Source organism: Falco naumanni, chromosome 3, assembly GCF_017639655.2.
Source record: "Falco naumanni isolate bFalNau1 chromosome 3, bFalNau1.pat, whole genome shotgun sequence".
Classification (NCBI taxonomy): domain Eukaryota; kingdom Metazoa; phylum Chordata; class Aves; order Falconiformes; family Falconidae; genus Falco; species Falco naumanni.
Window position 1 is genome coordinate 28,347,569 of NC_054056.1, and position 21,403 is coordinate 28,368,971.

At 41.3% G+C, this 21,403-nt stretch overlaps 1 protein-coding gene across 5 annotated transcripts in view; it reads right to left on the reverse strand.

Moving 5' to 3' along the window:
- FARS2 (phenylalanyl-tRNA synthetase 2, mitochondrial) overlaps nt 1-21,403 on the reverse strand; it is a 249,543-nt gene that overhangs the window by 99,918 nt on the left and 128,222 nt on the right. For all 5 annotated transcript variants that reach the window (XM_040588060.1, XM_040588059.1, XM_040588056.1 and 2 more), the window contains one exon: nt 3,456-3,616. In XM_040588060.1, the coding sequence (XP_040443994.1) occupies nt 3,456-3,616 (161 nt within the window). The remainder of the gene's footprint in view (nt 1-3,455; nt 3,617-21,403) is intronic.

The window sequence follows — 21,403 nt, forward strand, 5'->3', positions numbered from 1 at the left end:
AAGGCTCTCAGAATACCTGGTCTGTCTTGCTTCAGTTCAGTCAGGCTGAAAAGTACTGCACGGCCTTGCATGCAGAAAATCTGACATTTTTTAAATATCCATTGAGATTTCTTGCAACATCAACACTGGAGGACAGGCTAAAAGTTTTCTTTCAAATATGATATGAATTAACCATGTGATTAATTATGACTCTTTAGAAAGTAAGACAGGTGGAGAAGGTCTGCCAACTTGGTTTTACAGCACACGTTAAAAATAACAGAAAGGAAAGAAAGACAAATTGTCTTATTAGCTCCAATCACCCAAGACCTTATGGTAGCACCAAAGATTAATTCATGGTATTCTCACTCAAAGGGTCATTAACCTTTTTGGTCAATTGGTCAATAACCAATGCTAGTATGTAGTAGAAGTATGTACAGAACTGACCTTGAAAAAGCTCTATGTCAGATATCAGATGAAAGGTGGACACAGACTTCCTATCAAACAAAAAACCAAGCTTGCCTCTAGTCTCTTATGTTCAGAGACAGAGTTGAAAAATATGAACTAAGAGTTAGGGAGAATTATTTTACCAAAACTGAAGGTGGGATATCCAAGTTGGGTGTGTGTATGTATGTGTTAAAAGGAAAAAGAGAAAAAAGAAAAAGATAAAAGGTCCCTAAGAAATGCTTGATACCAGAGCAAAAATCTGTTTCTGAAGCATTGGCTATATCCTTTCTTTGGAAGAGAGAAAGACTGCAAACAAGCCAGCTTTCCGCTTCTGCTACCCCTCTCCCACACCCCTCATTCTCCCAGTCTGTATACTTTTCATTGGCCTGTTTGTTAGGATACAAGGGCCAACACGTTAATGCAAGAATGGTCTGTCAATGGCCTGGTGATATTACTCCAGTCTTTTCCTTTGGTCTAAGTTAGAGCACAGTGTCAGCTTCCTTGAAGCCCCCCATCTATTGTATCATACCTCCTGATTCACGTTATTACTTCAAAATGTACATCGGCCAGCAAGCTTCAACTTCATGACTCTACAACATCATTTCTGGGTTGTAGAGCTTTTCTCCTTGTTCCAAGCTGAACCAACACCAGCTGAAACCAAAGCTGCTCAGCAAGAAGAAATGCTTAAAAGAACTACCAAGACATTGTCACTACTCTCCTATTGATGACACAGTTACCCAGCAAAACAGTGCAAAACCATGTGCTCCCAGTGACTCCTGCTTAGCTGAGGTTTACCAAACAGCACCAACTAAAAAAAGAAAAAATATTTCCGTCACTTTTAGTTTTCTAGAAACCATGTGCTTTCCTCTGAGTCTATCCACAGTAAACTATGCCTCTGTCGCCTTCAGATTGGTTCACTACACCTGACTTTATTTGAAGCTAAACATGAAAATGATAAGCAACTCAGAGAAAAACACCCATCCCTCTCTTTGGCTCACCTTCAACATCAGACCATATCATTCTGACAATCTGGGCTTTTCCTACAAAAAACAATCTGCTGGTAATATCAGTTTGAGATGTGGATCCACAATTTCAAAGCAAGTAAGAAATCTCATCTTAGTTCCATCAGAGATCAGACTGCAATCTATAAAACGGCCACAATCTGTGCTCCTCAAGAGCAAAGCCAATCCGAAAGGTATGGGCTGAAAAGAAGGAGACTTGAGAACTCCTTATTGAAAAGAATAACAGACATTCTGTAGGAGATCAGGGAAACCTACAGGCAGGCCCACTTTCATGAAACAGTGACAAAAATCTGTCTTTCTGTAGGTGGTAACGATAATCTGAATACCCCAATGCCACTAGCAGCAAAAAAACCTCCAAACAGAAAATGAAAACAGAACAAAAGAAAAAAACTAACCAAGAAAACCCACCCTATCCCTGAACCTATCCAAACACTATTTTGACTTTTTGACTTTACCAGAGATGCGCTAGAATTGCCATGAATTAAAAAATGGATGCTGCTACTGATTTCATGTGGAGACTACACAAATACCATCTAATATATGAACAATTGTCATCGATATCAAATATCATCATCTATCATTGTTTTCCTCTTTTACATTTTTCATTTCTTTATAAACACAATCAAGCTGTTTGCAAACAAAGCAAGTAAAATGGTAAAAGGCAGCAGCGAAAAGTGTTTTGCTGCTTTGGCACTTCAGAGTTTTTCAAGCATCTACACAGCTATGTCAGCTCAAGTCCCCCAAAGACCAGTGGTACCTCCTGACTTGGACCTTCCCATGCTCATACTGCAGAGTATTATGGCAGTAGCATTTCCACTCAATCCAGTTATGCTGGATTACTTTGTAACTACAAAAAGTAACCCAAGGTTGCTAACTACAAAAATCACCTCAGCAGAGGAGCTGCAAAACACATACAAACTGAGCCTGCACTCTCCCCCCACTATCACCTGGAAGAAAGAGTTGACATACTGAAGGTGGCAAGGCATGTTCACAAAGAATTTTGCCAAAGTTTAACGACGCAACTCACATTGACTCCAATGACTGTAAAGTGAAAACAATGGAAAACAATTGGGAACGTGTTATGATATTTGAATGTTCAGTATCAAGCACATTTTTATAATGAAACAGAATTATGGACACAATTCAAGAACATACCCAAATCAGACACAGGTTAAATCAACCCCTATTCTGGATAAATTTAAGAGTTAAATATATACTTACTATATCACTGGGTATCAGCAGCAACTCACTATTTTACCTGGTTGAAAAAGATGTTATCATCTAAATCTGGATTTTATTGCAGTATATCAGAGAATCATGTGTCCCATTTTCAGCTAGGATAGAGTTAATTTTCTTTTTAGTAAGCTGGTGCAGTGCTGTGTTTTGGATGTGGTGTGAGAACAATGTCAGTAGCACACCAATGGGTTTGGTTGTTGCTGCATAACATTTATACTTAAGTCAAGGACTTTTCAGTGAGAGGGCTGGAGTGGCACAAGAAATTGGGAGGGGACACAGCCAGGACAGCTGACCCAAACCGACCAAAGAAATATTCCATACCATATGGCATCATGCTGAGTATATAAACTGGGGGAAGAAGGAAGGGAGGGGATGTTTGGAGTGATGTAGTACCCATCACGCGTGATGGAGCCCGGCTTCCCTGGGGATGGCTGAACACCCGCCTGCCCATGGGCAGTGATGAGTGAACTCCTTGTTTTGCTTTGCTTGCGCACGCAACTTTTGCTTTGCCTATTAAACTGTTTTTATCTCAACCCACGAGTTTTCTAACTTTTTATCTTCTGATCCTCTCCCCCCTCCCACTGCGGGGAAAGTGAATGAGTGGCTGTATGATGCTTGGTTGCCAGCTGGGGTTAAACCATGACATATGATAGCTATAAAGCTGTGCTTTAAAAGCTAATCTGTTAATAGCACAAAATTTTAATTATGTGATATTCTCTGGGGCTACATATACTTCTTACTGACAGAAAACCATTATAATATATATTATTTTACCTGGAACTTTATTTTTTGCCAAATGTGAGGCACAATAAACTGTTTCAAGAAGCGTTCATCTTCACTCCAGAACAGTCGAATGTCAGGGATATTGTACAGGATCATGGCCAGCCTCTCCAAACCCAAGCCAAATGCCCAGCCAATTTTATCCTGAGCACCAGCTGCAATAAACAAACAAACAAGATAAAAATTCAAGAGCTTAAGTTCACAACATGAAAAATTGCTGTTAAAATGTTCACCTGTTTACCAAGAAAAAAAATATAAAAGTGAAGTTGCAAAACATAAAAGCCTACAAGGTAACTGCCAAATGAAAGATTTGAAGATTACAAGAACTGCAGCAAGGGTGGACACATCACTGAGAAACCAAAAATAGTATTAAAATAAAGCCACATCCTTGGCAATTTGTGTCCAAAGTTTCAGATAGACTTTGAGAAATGCTGCATAACGCTATACACCACTTACCTTTATCATCCTTAGATCGGAGTACCTCCACACCTGACTCCGTTGTGTTTTATAAGAGAGGTACACATTAATTTCCCCTTCAGAGTATTTCACTTGGGCTGACAGACCAGGCCAAGTCTATGCAGTAGTAACATCATTAGCAACATTTGAGCAGATCAAAATTGCCTCTTTTGAGGCATCTGGAAGAAACAGAGCAATGGGATGTGAGGCACTGCCTCATTAGCATCACACCTCCAACCAGGGAACTCCTGGGCTGCTGCCCCTGGGAAAAGCCACTGCTCCAACATGCACAAGCCTCTTTTATGCAGCATTAAATATAAAAAGACAAGAATACTTAATACAGGAGAGCTGTACAGATATTAACGATGCAACATTTCTGTCAGGAAAGTAAATATTCATACCTTCCTTCATTTACAGGGTAGCAGCACAGTCATTAAATAGGGATTTTTCCAACACCAGGAACCGACTCCATGTTTAGCCATCATCCTACTGATTTTGAAATAAGTTGAGAGCCCAGTAGCTCTGGAAAAGGCTCAGAGCTTTTCAAAACTTTAAACAAATGCCTAAATAAACACACTTATGCTGAAAGGATGTGTGCCTGTGTGACAGATTTGACTCTTCACCATCAGCAACGGTAGCATGCTCCTGCGTCATATAACATCACTGTACAACTCACAGCTACCCGGGCAGACCAAGGCCATACCTGCCTCCACCAGTATGAATTTAAACTCTGATTTTTTTGGAACTTTGAACTCAGCAGCTTGCCCACCATCATGTAGAAGGCTGGAGGCAGAAGTCTACTTTCAGACCCCTGCCTCTGCTATCCAAAATGAGACAGCTCCCGTTATTTGGGCACTGATCACATCCTGAAGTATGCAGTCATGCTCAACGCTGAGACAAAACAGTCCAGAGTTCTGTTTAAATAGAGGCAGGCACAACAAGCTTGGGAAAAGATCACACAGTCATGGCTTTGATTCTTTCAATTAATTTGAATTAATTGATTAATTTGAGTTAATTTATAGTTCTTCACTGTGAGAGCGGTGAGGCACTAAAGCAGGTTGCCCAGCGAAGTTGTGGATGCCCCATCCCTGGAATTGCTCAAGGTCAGGCTGGATTCGGCTTTGAGCGACCTGGTCTAGTGGAAGGTGTCCCTGCCCATGGCAGGGGGGTTGGAACTAGATGATCTTTAAGGTCCCAACCCAAACCATTCTATGATTCTATGAACCTGCTTATTTATCTGGAATATCAAGTCCTTATAAGAACTCCTCTGTGCCTCATCTGCAACCTCAGCAGTATTGCACTGCCATGGGAATTTGGTCAACTTCACAACAGTACTTCCCAGAGGAGTCTGGATATCCTGCCTTGTCCCTTGTGTGCTCCTAGGCAAGATTTTGCACTTTGTGACCTTTGAAAGTAGTTTATCAACTGAATAGTGGAAGTCCCCAGGAACTTGTCTTTTAGATGATCCTCATACAATTATCAGCCTTCAAACCACAAACTTCTCAAGTGTCCACAGTCAAAGTCCTAGCAGTGAAGAACTCCCTCTACTCAGGGGTGGGGGTGTGTGGGCAGGGGGAGAAGAGAAAAAAACATAGAACATTCAGGTAATTAGAATTCCTTCTCAAATCAGCACTGGCAAATCTCCAGTGTGCTCCACATCTCCAGTTATTTTGTTTCTGATCTCTTCTCCAACTTCCTATTTGTAAAGCTCCAAGTCAATGTAGTATGTAGTGTTGACTCAAAGCATCTGAAGAACTACCTTGGGGAGCTCCAGATTAAAGGACCCTTCTAAACACATTTGTGACTGGAAATGACCAGGTGGCTTAGAAGTTAAATGTGCAGCTAACCACCTTATTGAGTGAGAAAGCAACCCAAAGCTTTTCACAGCACGCATATACGTTTAAATACACTGAATTTTGGCAAGTACTATGCAAAGAAGTCAAGTGAATGTGAGTCAACATGACAGAAAGAATGAACATAGAACAGCTTTAAATGTGGCAAAAAACAGGTTGAGGTTCTGACGGAGACCTGGCCAAAGTAGCAGATTCCAGAGACCTGGTGGGGCAATCATAGCATCACTGCTTGAAATAACACAGCCCAATGGATAAAGCTTTCCTGACATACAAGCTTTCCCCAACTGGCCCTCAAAGGTTTGCATGCTGCCAGGCTCCTGCTGCCTCACGTGAAAAACTTGACTACCCACCAGAAGAAAATTGCTGGAAGCTTTGCATGTCAGGTAGCTAAAGATGGAAAACTAAAGGATAAAATGGTTTGACTGGCTTCCCACACTGGAGGCTGAGACAGTCCAGTCTGACTCCAGAAGGTTCCATCACTACAGCTGTCTCTTACAGGGGAGCTCGAGTCCTTATCTTTCTTGAGAAGTCATGTCTATCTGTCCTGCTCTTAAGCTTTGAGCCCAGATGAAACTGTTTACACTTAAATGTAGACCAATCAAGCTATTCTCAAAAAAATGTTGTTAAATGAAGGTTAAATTTGATCAGCCAGGATGGGAAGCTTTGTAATTACTCGCTGAGGCATATATAATGACTTGCCAGAACTCATGGATTATCTGAATCCTCAAAATACCCACAGACAGAAATGTTTACTTTCTCAAGTGTGAGGCAAGGTCTTTTGCACTGTACAGAATTTTTAAGGGATATTTTTTAACGTAGTGTTAGGAACAGGTTGACAAAACTTTTTTGTTACACACTCCAGTCACACTTATTTTTATATCTATGCTGGTTTTTATTTAACAACTTTCGCTGCTCCTGTAAAACTGCCAATAAAGAAATCTTTCTTTCAATAGGGCCTAAATTGGGTCTTCAAATTGTTATACTCAGCAGTTACTGAAAAGTGAAAGAAATTAAATTTTGATCTTGGATTGAGGCAAAGTCAGGAGCATACAACAGCCTGCGTACAAGGTGTTCTTCACAAAATACCCAAAAATGAATATACCCAAAGGGCATGTTGCTGAAAGCTGGCATGAGTTCCACAAGCAAAGACCTGAATTTGATCTGCTTTCAGTCCCAAGCATGGATGTCAGTGGAGCAAGTTCAGGAATTAAAATGGTGGGAAGAGGGGTGGTCAGATTCTCAAGTGTACACAGACTACACATCATGTTTTATAAATTAAATCAATGTTTTAAACACTGTAGAAAGTTATAGACATATTGAACATGTAATTTGACACATAACATCAGAAATTCCTGAAACAAAGAACTATGCCCACATCTGAGCTCTATGTGGTTAATGGACAGCTTATGAACAAGGCTTTGAAGAACAGCTTCTGCAAAATAAATATTTACTTATTACTACAGAATAGGAATGCATATTCTACATGAGGGCCACAGCAATGAGGTAATCATTTAGGTTGGAAAAGACCCTTAAGATCATAGAGTCCAGCTGTAAACCTAACACTACCAAGTACGCTATTCGTACACTGCCAGAAGTAGTAGCAGCAGTCACCTCGTCAATTTCAAGAGAAAAATAGTCTTTCAGCATTTCAGTCTTCTTTTTCAGAAACTCCACAATATACTCAGCAAGCCATTCTTGTGGGCCATCTTATGTCCAGCCACTTTCAGGATCCTCTAAAGAAAGCGCTAAAAGCTCATATAAAGGAGCTAAGTCAGACAACCATAGAATCATTTCAGTTGGAAAAGACCTTTAAGATCATTAAGTCCAACCATTAACCCAGGACTGCCAAGTCCATCCCTAAACCATGTCCCTAAGCACCTCATCTACATGTTCTTTTAAATATCTCCAGGGATAGTGGTTCTACTCTCCCTGGGCAGTCTGTTCCAATGCTTCACCACCCTTTCAGTGAAGAAATTTTTCCCAATATCCAACCTAAACATCCCCTGGTGCAAGTTGAACTGTTTCCTCTTGCCCGCCACTTGTTACCTGGGAGAAGACACCAACACCCCCATGCCTACAGCCTCCTTCCAGGCAGCTGTAGAGAGAATAAGGTCTACCCTCAGCCTCCTCCTCTCCAGACTGAAAACGCAAAGTTCCCTCAGCTTCCCCTCACAGGACTTGTGCTCCAGCCCCTTCCCCAGCTCCGTTGCCCGTCTCTGGACACGCTCCAGCACCTCAATGTCTTTGTTGCACTGAGGGGCCCAAAACTGAACACAGGGTTCAAGAAGCAGCCTCACCAGGGCCGAGCACAGGGGACAATCACTGTCCTTGTCCTGCTGGCCACACCGTTTGGATACAAGCCAGGATGCTGCTGGCCTCCTTGGCCACCTGGGCACACTCCGGCTCATGCCCAGCCGCCTGTCAGCCAGCACCCCCAGGCCCTTTCCCACCAGGCGGCTTTCAGCCACTCTGCCCCCAGCCCGCAGCGCTGCGTGGGGCTGGTGTGACCCACGTGCAGGACCCAGCACTGAGCCTGGTTGAACCTCACACCACTGGCCTCAGCCCATCGGTCCAGCCTGCCCAGATCCCTCTGCAGAGCCTCCTGCCCTCCAGCAGATCAGCACTCCCCCCCAACTTGGTGTCATCTGCAAACTGACTGCGGGTGCACTTGATCCCCTGGACCAGACTGTCAATAAAGATGTTAAACAGAGGTGGCCCCAGCACTGAGCCCTGGGAACACCACCTGTGACTGGCTGCCAGCTGGAGGTAACTCCATTCACCACCACACTTGGGGCTCGACCATCCAGCAGCTGTTCACCCTGCCTAGAGCACACCTGTCCCAGCCACCAGCAGCCAGTCTCCAGGAGATGCTGTGGGAGACAGTGTCAAAGGCTTTACTAAGGTCCAGGCAGACAACATCCACAGCCTTTCCTCATTCACTAGGCAGGTCCTCTTGTCAGGAGATCAGGTTCATGAAGCAGGACCTGCCTTTCACAAACCCCCACTGGCTGGGCCTGATCCTCCTGTTGTCCTGCACGTGCCACGTGATGGCACTCAGGATGAGCTGCTCCATAACCTTCCCAGCACTGAGGTCAGGCTGACAGGACTGTGTTTCCCGGATCCTCCTTCCTGCCCTTCTCGTAGATGGGTGCCACACTGGCTAACCTCCAGTCTTCTGCGACCTTCCCAGTTAGCCAGGACTGTTGATAAAACGGTGGAGCGTGGCTTGGAGAGCTCCTCTGTCAGCTCCCTCAGTACCCTCAGTAAAACCAATGTTTTATAAAAGCTACATTTACCTGTGTTAAAAATAAGCCATTTAAAACTATTTCCTACTTCAGATAAAACTCTTTATGTTGGGAGTCAAAGGGTTTACGTGGAAAAAAGAATACAAAGGTGTCAGTCTAATCCAGAAGACCTTCTGAATGTTCAGGGTCAGATGGCCGGGATGTTAAGCAACTGAGGCCCAAAAGCTTACTGAAGTTTCCTTCTGAACTACTCTCTTCAACAAAAACAAAAATCAAAACTGTCGTATTATTCTCTAACTCCCTTAAATTGATGCATTCAGGCTCCCGTGTGCAATTCAGTTTAAATTACCTCCTAAAATAAGGACTTGGCTTTCAGACTATGCATGCTAAGTGAGCCACTCCTCAAGAAAAGAAGTAAACATTCAATTATGCCTATTCTGTGGAAAAAGAACTTATCTTTCTAAATCTCGTATGTGGAATAATTTTCTAACAATAATAGTCACTCTGAGACCACAGCTCTGTCTCCTGGGTCAGACTGATCTGTGCTGTTTGCTTCACTTGAAAACTAAGCAAAAGCAGTAAAGGTTTTGATTAAGTTTTTAATATGTATGTTTATTTTTGTTCCATAATCAAAATAACTGGGTATATACTAAAGGAACAGCATATTTAAAAAATTTCTATCCAGGGAAGCCATCTACCATATTCAACTTTCTTCTAATATGTAATTAACGTACATTGTACTATTCTACCAATATTTTAGCAGGCCAAATAGCTGCCAGGAAAACGTTTCTGACAGGGAAAAATGGATGACCAGAGCACAAGAGGACAGGAAAACCAGATTAGCAAGAAGAGGAAAGAGTGAACTACAGCAACAACAAGGAAGAACTTCCTCTATTTTTTCCCCACCTTGGACTGATACTTTTAGTTTCCAATTCTTTTATCTTTCTGCTTCTGAAGTTATGAATTCCTCAGTTCTCCCTCCTCGCTCCTTTCCATCTTCCTATCTTCACCCAAGTCCACTTCTCCCATTCGCACAAGCACTCCTAAGCATTCACATCAAAATCCATGACAAAACCACCATTATACAGAAACTCACTTAAAATTTCTTTTCAAAGTTCACAACCATACACTGCAATAATATTCAGCCTTTCAAATTATATACGATAAAATATCGACTTATCTCCCAAGAGCAATACAAAATATCAGTCCTTAAGCACAAACACTTTTATGGTATATGGTCTTCTTTTTTCTCTGTACTTCAGCCTACATATCTGAACAAATGGCTTGCTTAATTTTTGAGTTGGTTTTTTTTTTCCATTTATCCCTGCATATCTCAAGACTGGGCATTCTCCATGGAGGAAAGTGCAATTTGCTGTCCTAATTTATGTCACACAGCAAAAAATGAATTGACTCCTTGCGTCTATTCCCCTAGCTCTGCCTATGGGTTCCAGTATTGCTCTTTTTGTTCTGTGTGGGTAAAAGCAAATTCCAATTCCTTTTATAATGTTTTGTTCATTCAGGCAAAGTTGGATTTTGAGGTTTTGGGTCTTTTAATACCATTAAATCTCCCTAGACATTGGGGTCATGTAGATTTGAAAAAGTAAAAGCCATAAAGAAATACATGAGGGGCTGACACTTGGCAGAAAGACCATGTCTACAGTACAGTTCAAAAATTCAATTACAAATCTCATTTTTTCAGGGGTATAAGTACAGCTGGACAAATTCACTCCACATATATTCACTGCCCCCAGATGCAACTTTCTTGGCAAAATTTCACCAACACCGAAGTTGACTGTTAAGGGTCTTACGACATAGTCTTTTCTTCAATAACAACAGGCAGAGCAATGAACAAGAACACAAAGACCATCACAACGTGATACAATCTTCAAGGGATTAAGACATCTTCAAAAGATACAGAGGCAGCAGTTTATATATCACAGCATGGGATGCTATTAGCATCTGTTTGATATTCCTGTTCAATGATCAGAATAGCTGTATATATTAAAAGGTTAAAAACCGTATTCAGGTGGTAGCAGCACAGTCTTATGGTTACTTTGAAAGCCTGACACTGCACAGTAAATTTAACTTTTACAGGCAGGGACTGACACCGTATTTTATGTTTCTACAGCACCTACCATAAAGAAGCCTTGGGCTCATGAGGGGGGTTCCTTGGCTCTACAATATTCAAAAAGAATAGACAGATAAGGTTTATGATTTAACATCTACACTCTTCTGCCACAAACTCATTCTTTGGAATAAACTCATCAAAAGCCTCATGATCACATAGGCATCACTTGCCTTACAACTGGGGCTGGGATAACAGTCCTTCCTTTCTTAGAATTGTTTAGGTAAGGCACCTAATAAATGTAGAACACTGAATTTCAAAATGTTTCTGTCAATAGTAGTTCAGCATTCTCATGATAAAGCAATAAAAAGATTTCATACTGAACTGCAGCATATATATACTCCAACACAATGAATTCCATTATAATCCCACTATTGTGTAAGTTCTGACAAGGTTCCAGGTACACACAATTCAGTAATTTCAAAAAAATCACAGCATGAAAGGTCCAGGTGTACCTAAATGTATTGTCATATAGCAGAGGCTGGAAAAATCTTTGTTCAGAAGCACTATCCCCAGTTTTCCTTTCATCTAACTAGAGAACTACTCCACCAGCCCTCTGTTACAACAGCTTGAAGGGTGTTTCTCACTTTTGCTCACAAAAGGCTCTTCAAAGCATGACTGGCTTTCCAAGCCATGCCTTCTTATTGATCTCCCATCTGAAAAAAAATTGACCATGGCATGTTCCTGGGCAAAATAATTTCTGTTAATATGTCTCACACTATTCAAAGACACAGATATGCTTTAAATATATAATTACAGGAAGTCAGTACTATATATGAGATCAGACACTACCAGTGGGGTTTGCAGATGATGTCACAAAAGGACTTTTAGATTTCTCTCTACATTGCCCCCGAGTACAGTGTTTCCAGTTGGATTTGCCAACCTGGCCACCTGCAAATTTCTTTTTCTGCACCTATAATATACCTATGGATGCTCAACTAGTCGCCTGGTACATTCTGTACACAAGGCATGCATAAAAAGGAAAGTATACAGCAGTAGCACTAACAAACACCTCCAGAAACTCAGTTCTGTGCCTCAGGAAAAGGCGTAACGAGCCACGACCTGCTCTTCTGCCTGGGCCTAAAATCTCCTCCATTTTCTTTCTCATGCCCATGCTCCCAGGAACACTAAGATGGAGCAAAACCTGAACTTACAAATAAGTTTATTTCACTTGAAGCACACTGCTTGACTTCTGTGCAGCCATGACCCTTTGAACTGCATCACCTGGGAAAGGACTCGAGCTGTGCCTAACCCCACTCCTGCTCAGCGATGCTGTGGAATGGCACTGCTGTGCCCAGCACTCTTCTGGGGCAGGAACCGAAGGGCTTCACTGAAGGCAGAAAAGTTCTCCCTCCTACTCAGTTCCTATTTTGAAATCGTACCTGGTCATTAACAGGTCGATGGCTATTAGCATATTCTCTCTGGATTTGGGGAGACTTCCAAGTGGAAGCAGAGGCATCTGCAAATAGATGCTGAGCAGAAGCCCAATTCCAGGTGACATCACTGGCTACTGCACCACTATGCATTGCTGGGTATCTGGTCTAAGCCAGTCCCTTCACCTCTACCGTAAACGGGGAGGGAGAGAATCACAGATAATTATTCACTTCGTCATAAGACATGTACAGACAAAACACTAAAATTTTAGACAGGTAAATCAGAATAGATGAATTTGACCCTATGTGTCCATTTCAGCTTCAATTTTTATCATGAAATAAGCATTCCTGTATAATTATAAGGAAGAGACAAAAACCTTTCATCTCTGAGTAATCACCTCACATTAATTTCTCTTTTGGATTCCTTTCTCAGATTTCTTTTAATTAGTTTCATTATTTCTAGTAACCTCTTTCATGATTTAGGAACTCATAAGACACAAATACAATAGAAATTACGTTTTGACTACTCTCCTGTCCTTATTCTCCGTTTTCCTGCACTGCAAAAAGTGCCTATAGCCACTTTTAAAAATTTATAATTGATTTCATTTATTTCAAATAATCTTATTCACCAGTAATACTACAGGATCACAGCCAGACCTCCATGTCTTCTTGCTTACAAGTAGTACATTTAAATTAGAGATTATTTTTAAGATTAACCCACCACCTCCATATGAAGTGACAAAAAATACTGAAGAGGAAATAACTGTTCCTTAAAAGTTCAAATTAACTTTTTTTCCTCTATTTTCTAATTTGTACAAAATTCCTGAGTTCTGGCAGCAGCATATTTATTTATGAAAAATAATGATTTCTTAAAAAGTGACAAACTGTATTACAATTTGGCATAAAGTGGTTGAAGTAGTTTCACATAATACAGTATTACCAGCTTCTACATTATCGCAGTTCGAAGAAATGTAATTGTGAAGTCCCATATAAACTATACAAGAAAATCTTAGGAAAAGACACAAGAAGAGTTTTGTCTGAAGTCCTGGAAATAATCTGTGGAAGCACCTTAGCTGTACATTTTGCAGAGGCTTCTTGCCCACTCTCACCATGCAGCTGACAAGGCACGTAAAAGATGATGGACACAGGTGCACAAGGAATAAGATATACAAGTGAAGCAGTTTATGCTCTGCAATTCTTCCTAGCAAAACGGCATGACTACAACAACTACAGTAAATGAAATCAATAGAAAAGGAGAAGAATCCTACAAGAACTTGCTTTCCCCTCAGGGACTAATATCTTGGCAAGATATCACTGCTATTTTATACGTTCAAAATTAAGTTTATATGTAGTCTTTCAATGTACACTTTAAAATCCCTGTTTTATGCCATCTATCTCTAATAACATTTCCTAGCAAAGTGTACCAACAGCAAAATGTCCCATTTTACATGTAAGGCTGCTTTCCCAGGCATGATGGGCACCCAGGGAAGTACATGCTTTGCTAAAATGAAAACCAAACTATTACCTTATTAGACAACATCAATGTGTCCACAACAGAGTCAACCAGTAAAACTTGTTTTTCTTTGGAAAGCTTGAAGTGATTCATCTTCATGATGTAACTTTTCATCAGCAGAAGGTCTGTGTCAGTGCAAGTCCAGCAGCAAGAAGTTGGTTCTGCTGGTATGAAGCACATCTACAGCACACCTAACCTGGCTGAGCTGTCCTGTACTGTGCTGGGGAGGGACACTCACACACCTGGTGTGCATTAATACTGTATTATGTGTTACACTAAGTTACTGATACATTGATGACGTCCAGCTGTACAAATGTGCTTATGTAAACATGTTGCACCCCACAAGCAACCTCTCAATGTATTAATGGAATTAGAGTTGACAAGCAGAGTTATACCACTAACAGCCTGAAATGAAGGGAATGCTCACTGTAAAAGGATGGGCTGCAGGATAACCCCTTAACTACCCGCTCCCTAGGTGTACGTATTGCGTGGGACAGTTTACTCTCTCACACAGGGACCAACAGCACAAAACAGAACTGACGCAGCGCTATCAAAACTAGCCAGCTGCAACAAGGCTTTTACCGCCCCACACCAGCCTTCTCATGCCTTGGCACCACCATCAGTCTCACACAAGGTCCCAAAGGATCATCTACTGTCCGTGCTGTTTCTTCATCCTCCTCAGGCCAGTCCACGCTGCTTCTTGCTGCTGCTGCGTCCGGGTTCTTCCTTCTCCCAGCTCCTCTTCCAGCCAGCCTCTCCTCATCTAGGCCCCCTGCTTCTCCCAGGGCCTCTCCTTGTCCCTCCTACATCTGGGGTGCTCTTTCTTCTCCCTCTGCTTCTTCTGGGTCTCTCTTCATCCCATGCTTCTCTTCCATACCCCTTAGAGCTATTTCACTACTTAGCAGGAACCAGCCACAGCTGTACATTATCCACGTCAGCCAACCCACCGCCTCTGGAGCAAGCCCACAGCTGTATATTATCAATGTTAATTAACCTGCCTTCATTCCTCTATAATTCCTCTACACAGAACAGCTTTATATACCTTTAAAGGAGGAGGTATTTTCCTCATAAAAAGCATTCAAAGGCAAAGACTGCCACATAAAGCACTCCAACTTCCAGAGCTGTTTGAAAAGAATCATGATTCTCCCACTATGTTCATATAAAATCTCAATTATATCTAATATTTTTGTATGTGTAATAATTATGGAGGTATATACACACAGAATTACTCTACAAAGCTTGTAATTATATTACACTGATGACTCATAAGAATGTGGTGATATACAACATAATATCTCCATTTTTCAGTTTTCAATTTACAACAACCAGGAAACGGCCCACAAAAGTGAACCTTAACACAACACTTGGTGTTTCAGTGAAATATTCAGATATTCTGAAATGCTAGAATTAAGGTTGCCTGAGGAACACTAAGATGCTCTCATCTTAGAAATAAATTATGATGTTGTCTTCCGTGAGACAAACAAGTATCAATCCTTCCACATGACTTTGCTCTGATCAGTACAGAGAAGAGGCAATGGTTAATGATCCCTGCTTGCACCGCTGAACACTTACCCCAAGTGCATTACCCACTGAGCAATATTCAAGCACAGCTCTGAAGACACATTCTTTCTTTTATGAGCTTCCCAATAAAGCATTCAGTTCCACCATATTTAAATGCTTGAAAAATACTAAGGACTTTTTTTTTATTCTTCCACATGTCTCGGTGAGTCGAGGAAGTACTCCTGCCTCCTGTATTGCAGACTGGGAACTTGGGCATAGAGACTTTAATACCAAACACATCTATTACTTTTGCTGCTGTCGTGGTTTAACCTAGGCAGTAACTAAGTACCACGCAGATGCTTGCTCACTCCCCCCTCACCCAGAGGGATGGGGCGGAGAATCGTAAAGGAATGTAAAACTCCAGGGTTGAGATAGAAACAAGTTAATAGGTGAAGCAAAAGCTGCACATGCAAGCAGAGCAACACAAGAAATTAATTCACTGTTTTTTGTTGGCAGGCAGGTGTTCAGCCACCTCCAGGAAAGCAGGGCCCCATTGCACATGATGGCTACGTGGAAAGACAAACGCCATCACTCTGAATGTCCCTCCCTTCCTTCTTCCCCCAGCTTATATACTCAGCCTGATGTAATATGGTATGGAATAAAGGGTGGATACTGTCCTGGTTTCAGCTGGAATAGAGTTAATTTTCTTCTTAGTAGCTGGCGCAGTGCTGTGATTTGGATGTGGTGTGAGAACAATATCGGGAGCACACCGATGCGTTTGGTTGTTGCTATGTAATGTTTATACTAAGTCAAGGAATTTTCAGTTCCTTGAGCCCTGCCAGCCAGAGGGCTCAAGGGACACAAGAAATTGGGAGGGGACACAGCCAGGACAGCTGACCCGAACTGTCATATAATAAGGAATATTCCATACTGTATGATGTCATGTGGAGCGTATAAGCTGGGGGAAGAAGGAAGGGGGGATATTCAGAGTGATGGCGTTTGTCTTCCCAAGTAACCATTATACGTGATGGAGCCCTGCTTTCCTGGAGATGGCTGAACACCGACCTGCCAACAGAAAGTAGTGAATCAATTCCTTGTTTTGCTTTGCTTGCATGTGCAACTTCTGCTTTGCCTATAAAACTGTTTTTACCTCAACCCACGAGTTTTCTAACTTTTTATCTTCTGATCCTCTCCCCCATCCTGTTGTGGGGAGGAGTGAGCAAGCAGCTGTATGGTACTTATTAGTCACTGGCTGGGATTAAACCACAATAGTCCTTTTTGGAAAATAATAGGCTGAAACCAGGACAGCTCCCAGCCTGAGATACCTGGGACGTGACATTGCCCAACACCAAGCAATACACAGTGTTTAGTATGCTCAAAAGTACAGCTTCCTATTACTACAGCTGCAGCTGTGAGCACTGAATGCTTCTGCAGATCAGAGCCCATGGTCTCAGGTCAGGCACTGGGACAATAAAAAAGCACCCAGTTAGTGGCCACATGTGAAAAGTCTGAGTTAGGAGATGTTCCTACACTCAACCAGGAACTTTTTCCCTCAGGAAGCAAGAGAAGGCAGAGCAGGATTCCAGCTCGCAGACTGTCCTTTCCTGCTGTCACTAAAGGCACCTGTTCCATTCTTCCCAACTACTGCCTTAGTGGGGCAGACGCTTGCAGGAGCAGAATCCTCCACCCAGCAGTCCCAATTAATCCACAGAGGAACGATCATCCTGGAAACTCAACCAGACAGTGGTCCTTCACAGGATGAGTAGTAAATTTAGCAATGTCCTTTGCCTCCTAAACTGCCCTCCACCCTGCTCCCCCCAAGGACACCAGCTTTCCAACCAAGAAGGTTTCTCTCTCTCAATCTTGCTGAGACACAGCATGGAGGTTTCGAGTTAGCGAGCCTCCTGCATCCTGGGAAGGTGCTGATGGATGCCTATAGCCCTGGAGTGAACTGCAGAGAGCCTGACTCAGCCCGTGCCCATCACAGGGTGCACCAGACAAGTTCAGCTGACAGCAAGTCATGGTACCAGTGAGCCCGCCCTAACTGCAAGTTGCCAGAGGAAGCCAGAGCAAAACAAACTCCTGTGGATGAATGTGCCTGAACCCCTCGCCCAAGCAGTGCTGTACCTTATTCACAGGCACAGCCTCTGAGAAAGAGTACTATTTACTGAACACAGGTACACACCTCTTGTATGCCTTTTTCCGCTCCTCCTGACACAATGGCCTCCTTCAATGAGCAATCAAAACTGCAAATAAGGTGGGTTAAAGATGAAATTAGACTTGACTGGAAGTTGACTCAAAACTACAGGAGGATATAATCTGAAGTCCATGGAAGACAGAGAAAAAAATCCCACACAGACTTCATTAAGGTAGAGGAAAGTTCCTTCCTCACTGAACACCACCTTGTGCCATGCACAGGGCAGAGGCACAGAAGACAGACCCCTGCCTTGGTGGGGAAAGGGTGGTGTGCTCAAGTGTGTAATTGGTATACACGAGTATCACAGCACCTCCATGGGACAGATCCAAGCTTCATTCAGTGAATTTTGTATCTTCCTCAAGGACTATAAGAATGAAAATATTCTGATATACATACAACATAAATGAAAGGTTACTGCTTTGATTACATGGTATTTTAATTCACTGTTAAAATATTTAAGTGAATTAACAGAAAAGACTATTCATCTACTTTTCTTTCTGGAGGAATGAATATATTAAGAAAAATAATTTCTCTTGCTCAGTTGAAGAACTGCAATTTAAACCTCCTTATTAAAGAGATTCCTTTCTCAAAAAGAGTTGCTAGTTCTCTAGCTAATGTTCCTTCTTCACTTGGTAATTAATCTGTTGTTATGCACCAAACTTAATTTTGGAAAAGTAATGCCACTGACACTTAAAGAAATGAATGATAAAAGAAATGTTAGACCCCCTAATTCTATAATTTTATGTAATAACAATGAAATACTATTTTCCACTGGGAATTTTTTTAAGCAACAGATAAAGGGGTTCCTGTGCTTTTAAGATTTACTCTCATGATCAAATTGTCTCTTATAGCTATCAGAAATACAATTAAAAGGCAGCTCTTCCTAGAAAATAAGACCTACAGATAGTTTTTAATTACATCTTGTTTCCTTCACAGTCTGAAAGTTGACAGCAATTGCTATAGAAACTCATAACTGTGTCTAGTAATTTTTGCCCTGCACTCATTTAGAGAAGTCCATCTTGAATATCAGTCCCACTTGTCAATAGAGGAGAATCTGAAATATATTAACATTTAGTTTTACAGGACAGATACTAATTGGGCTGTTATTTTGTCACTGTGTAAATTTTCAGTGACCTTTCCAAAAAAGAAATAACAAGTCAATAGAAACTGTTTCTTCTTGGCTTTCTCCACCCCCTTTTAAATACTTTTTTTAAACAGTTATCTGAAGTTTCTTAATCCCTTCCCAGCTACATAGTTTCTTTTTTTTCTTTTTTTCTTCGTTTTTTGTTTAAGGTTGAGAGGATAATAAGGTGCTTTTGTTCTCTTTTCATTTTGCATTTTAATGTTAACAGAGGTTTCCTATGTTATCTCAACTAACATACTCCATATTTACAGCAAATAACACATCAAGTCTTCCAGCACAAAGTACCCTAAGAATTCATCCCCCTCCTCACCCTCCCCATCTCCCAGGAAATGGAAAAAGAAAACACAACAAAATGAAAACACAGAGGGGCCAGCTTTTGGCAATTGATGCACCTTTCTGCATTTTGTAAAGAAATATCTGAACACACATAATGAGTTTATGTGCATCTGTCCACAGAACTTACTGAATAACAGTATTTGTAAATACGCGTTATACCAGCACAGCTTGATGATTGAATTGAATGAAGATTGAATGAACCCAAGTCCTATTACTCGCTCTGCACTCTACTACCATATGCTCAACACCCTTCCCTCTGGTGGGCATGGGGTCTTGCTAATATTAAAGACAATTCAAACCACAGCCATTTTAACAGGTGGTATGGCCAGCTCTAGGAATACTCTGCCTCTCTCCTGAAAGCAAAAGAAGATTGAACACAAATGTATGCAGCATGGGAAGCAAACAGGAGAAATTAAAAAGTCTAAGTGCCGCTGCAGAGCCATGACCTCCCTGGGATTACAGTGATGGTGGGACAGCTCGCTTTACTGGAGTGACAGATGGGTACAGGATTTTTGGGGAGAGATTTAAAACTTGACTGAACAAAGCCCTGGGCAACTTGTTTTGCTCGGACTTGCTTTGATCAGGGGGTTGGACCAGAGATCTCTGGAGGTGCCCTTGGACCCTACCTGATTCTGTCACTCTGTGTGTGGGTGCATATAATTCTTTGTAGGAGAATCATGCTCAGTCTTTGCTAAGGAGAAATTTTCAGCTAGGAAAAAGCCCCAAATACTAATTGCAACAGAAAACTTCAAATATAGCTATTACACAGGATTTCAGTGGGCTTAAAAAGATTTAAAAAAGAGGAGCCTGGAAGACTGTGTCATAACATTGCCAAAAAAATGGAGGTAAAACATGACAGTGTGATATTCTTTCTTGACAGATTACATTTTAAACTAACACATACTGAGGTCATTTACATGCAAACTCCCTGTCAATTCTTTCAGCAGTGAATGGTTAAGCACCTAATTTTGGGTAGATAAACTGCATGCTTTTTACATGGCAACTTTTACAGTAGGATCTCTGGCTTACCTTCCTTGTGAAACCACAATCAGAAGTTCTATAAATGTCACTTGTCATTTATAGAGCACTTAATTTCAAGACATAGCAGACAAACTAATTAGTATTTAACACAGCTGCTGGGATGATGGCACTACTTCACAGGTGAGAGGGGGGGCTCCAATGTCTCTTTTAAGAAGAGGTGCCCGATTTCCAGATGCCCGTCCCTGGGCTTTGGGGGACTGTGGGACCTAACAAGCTCCTGACATACAGGTTACGCAAAGTGGCTATTAATCTAAGACACACTCTTAGTCTTGCAATGCATCACTCAGTAGGGGCTTTTTTTTTTTTTTTTTTTTAATGAAAAAAAAACTTCATACATGCACCCACACCCCCCCTTTAACAGTACTGCAGTGAGATGCTTACAGTCAACAAAATAAAAACATGAGACTTCAGGGGTTTCTACAAGTTCCTAAAGATATAAGATGTTCAATTGCACAAGACATTAAATTTTGCATAGGATTAGCTAACACACTGAACTGCTGAGCTTCCCATCCTGTAAAATCTGTGCAATCCCTGCAAATATGTTAAATAATATTTTTTGCCTTCTTTCTTTAGATTTTTACAGATAATTATTTGGCTTTTAACTTTAGTATGTTAGAAAGCAGAAACCTCTGCCAATAATACAGTATTTCACATCATAATCCTGGTATAAATCAATAGATCCTCATGAAAACAAACAAAAACTCCAGGTCCTCTCAGTTGTTCAGCAACCACTGCCTTGACTTTGATGCTATAATTTCATTAATGTTCTTGTTCTGAAACTTTCACATCACTGACAGTAGCTAGATTTCTGCTACTGAAAAAAATATGCATAAAAGGATATGTCCTAACATATAATAAAAAATCAAATTCGAGATCTTTGGAAAATGCCTTACCAAAAAAAGACAAAGCAACACATGCTTTTGTGCTTAAATTCCCTTGACATTTCTATAATCTTGTCATTACAGTCTGTTAGAAAAAAGAATAAAAGCCTGTAAAGGTACCCAAATACTAATTAGCAATGCCATGTTTAAGTATCTATTTGTTACTTGGAAGCTGGCCATTTCTGTACTGTGCAGTGAGTTTGGATTGAAGCTAAATATAAGAAATGTTAGGAATTACAAAATCAACATACAGGTACATACAAAAATCTAGACCAAAA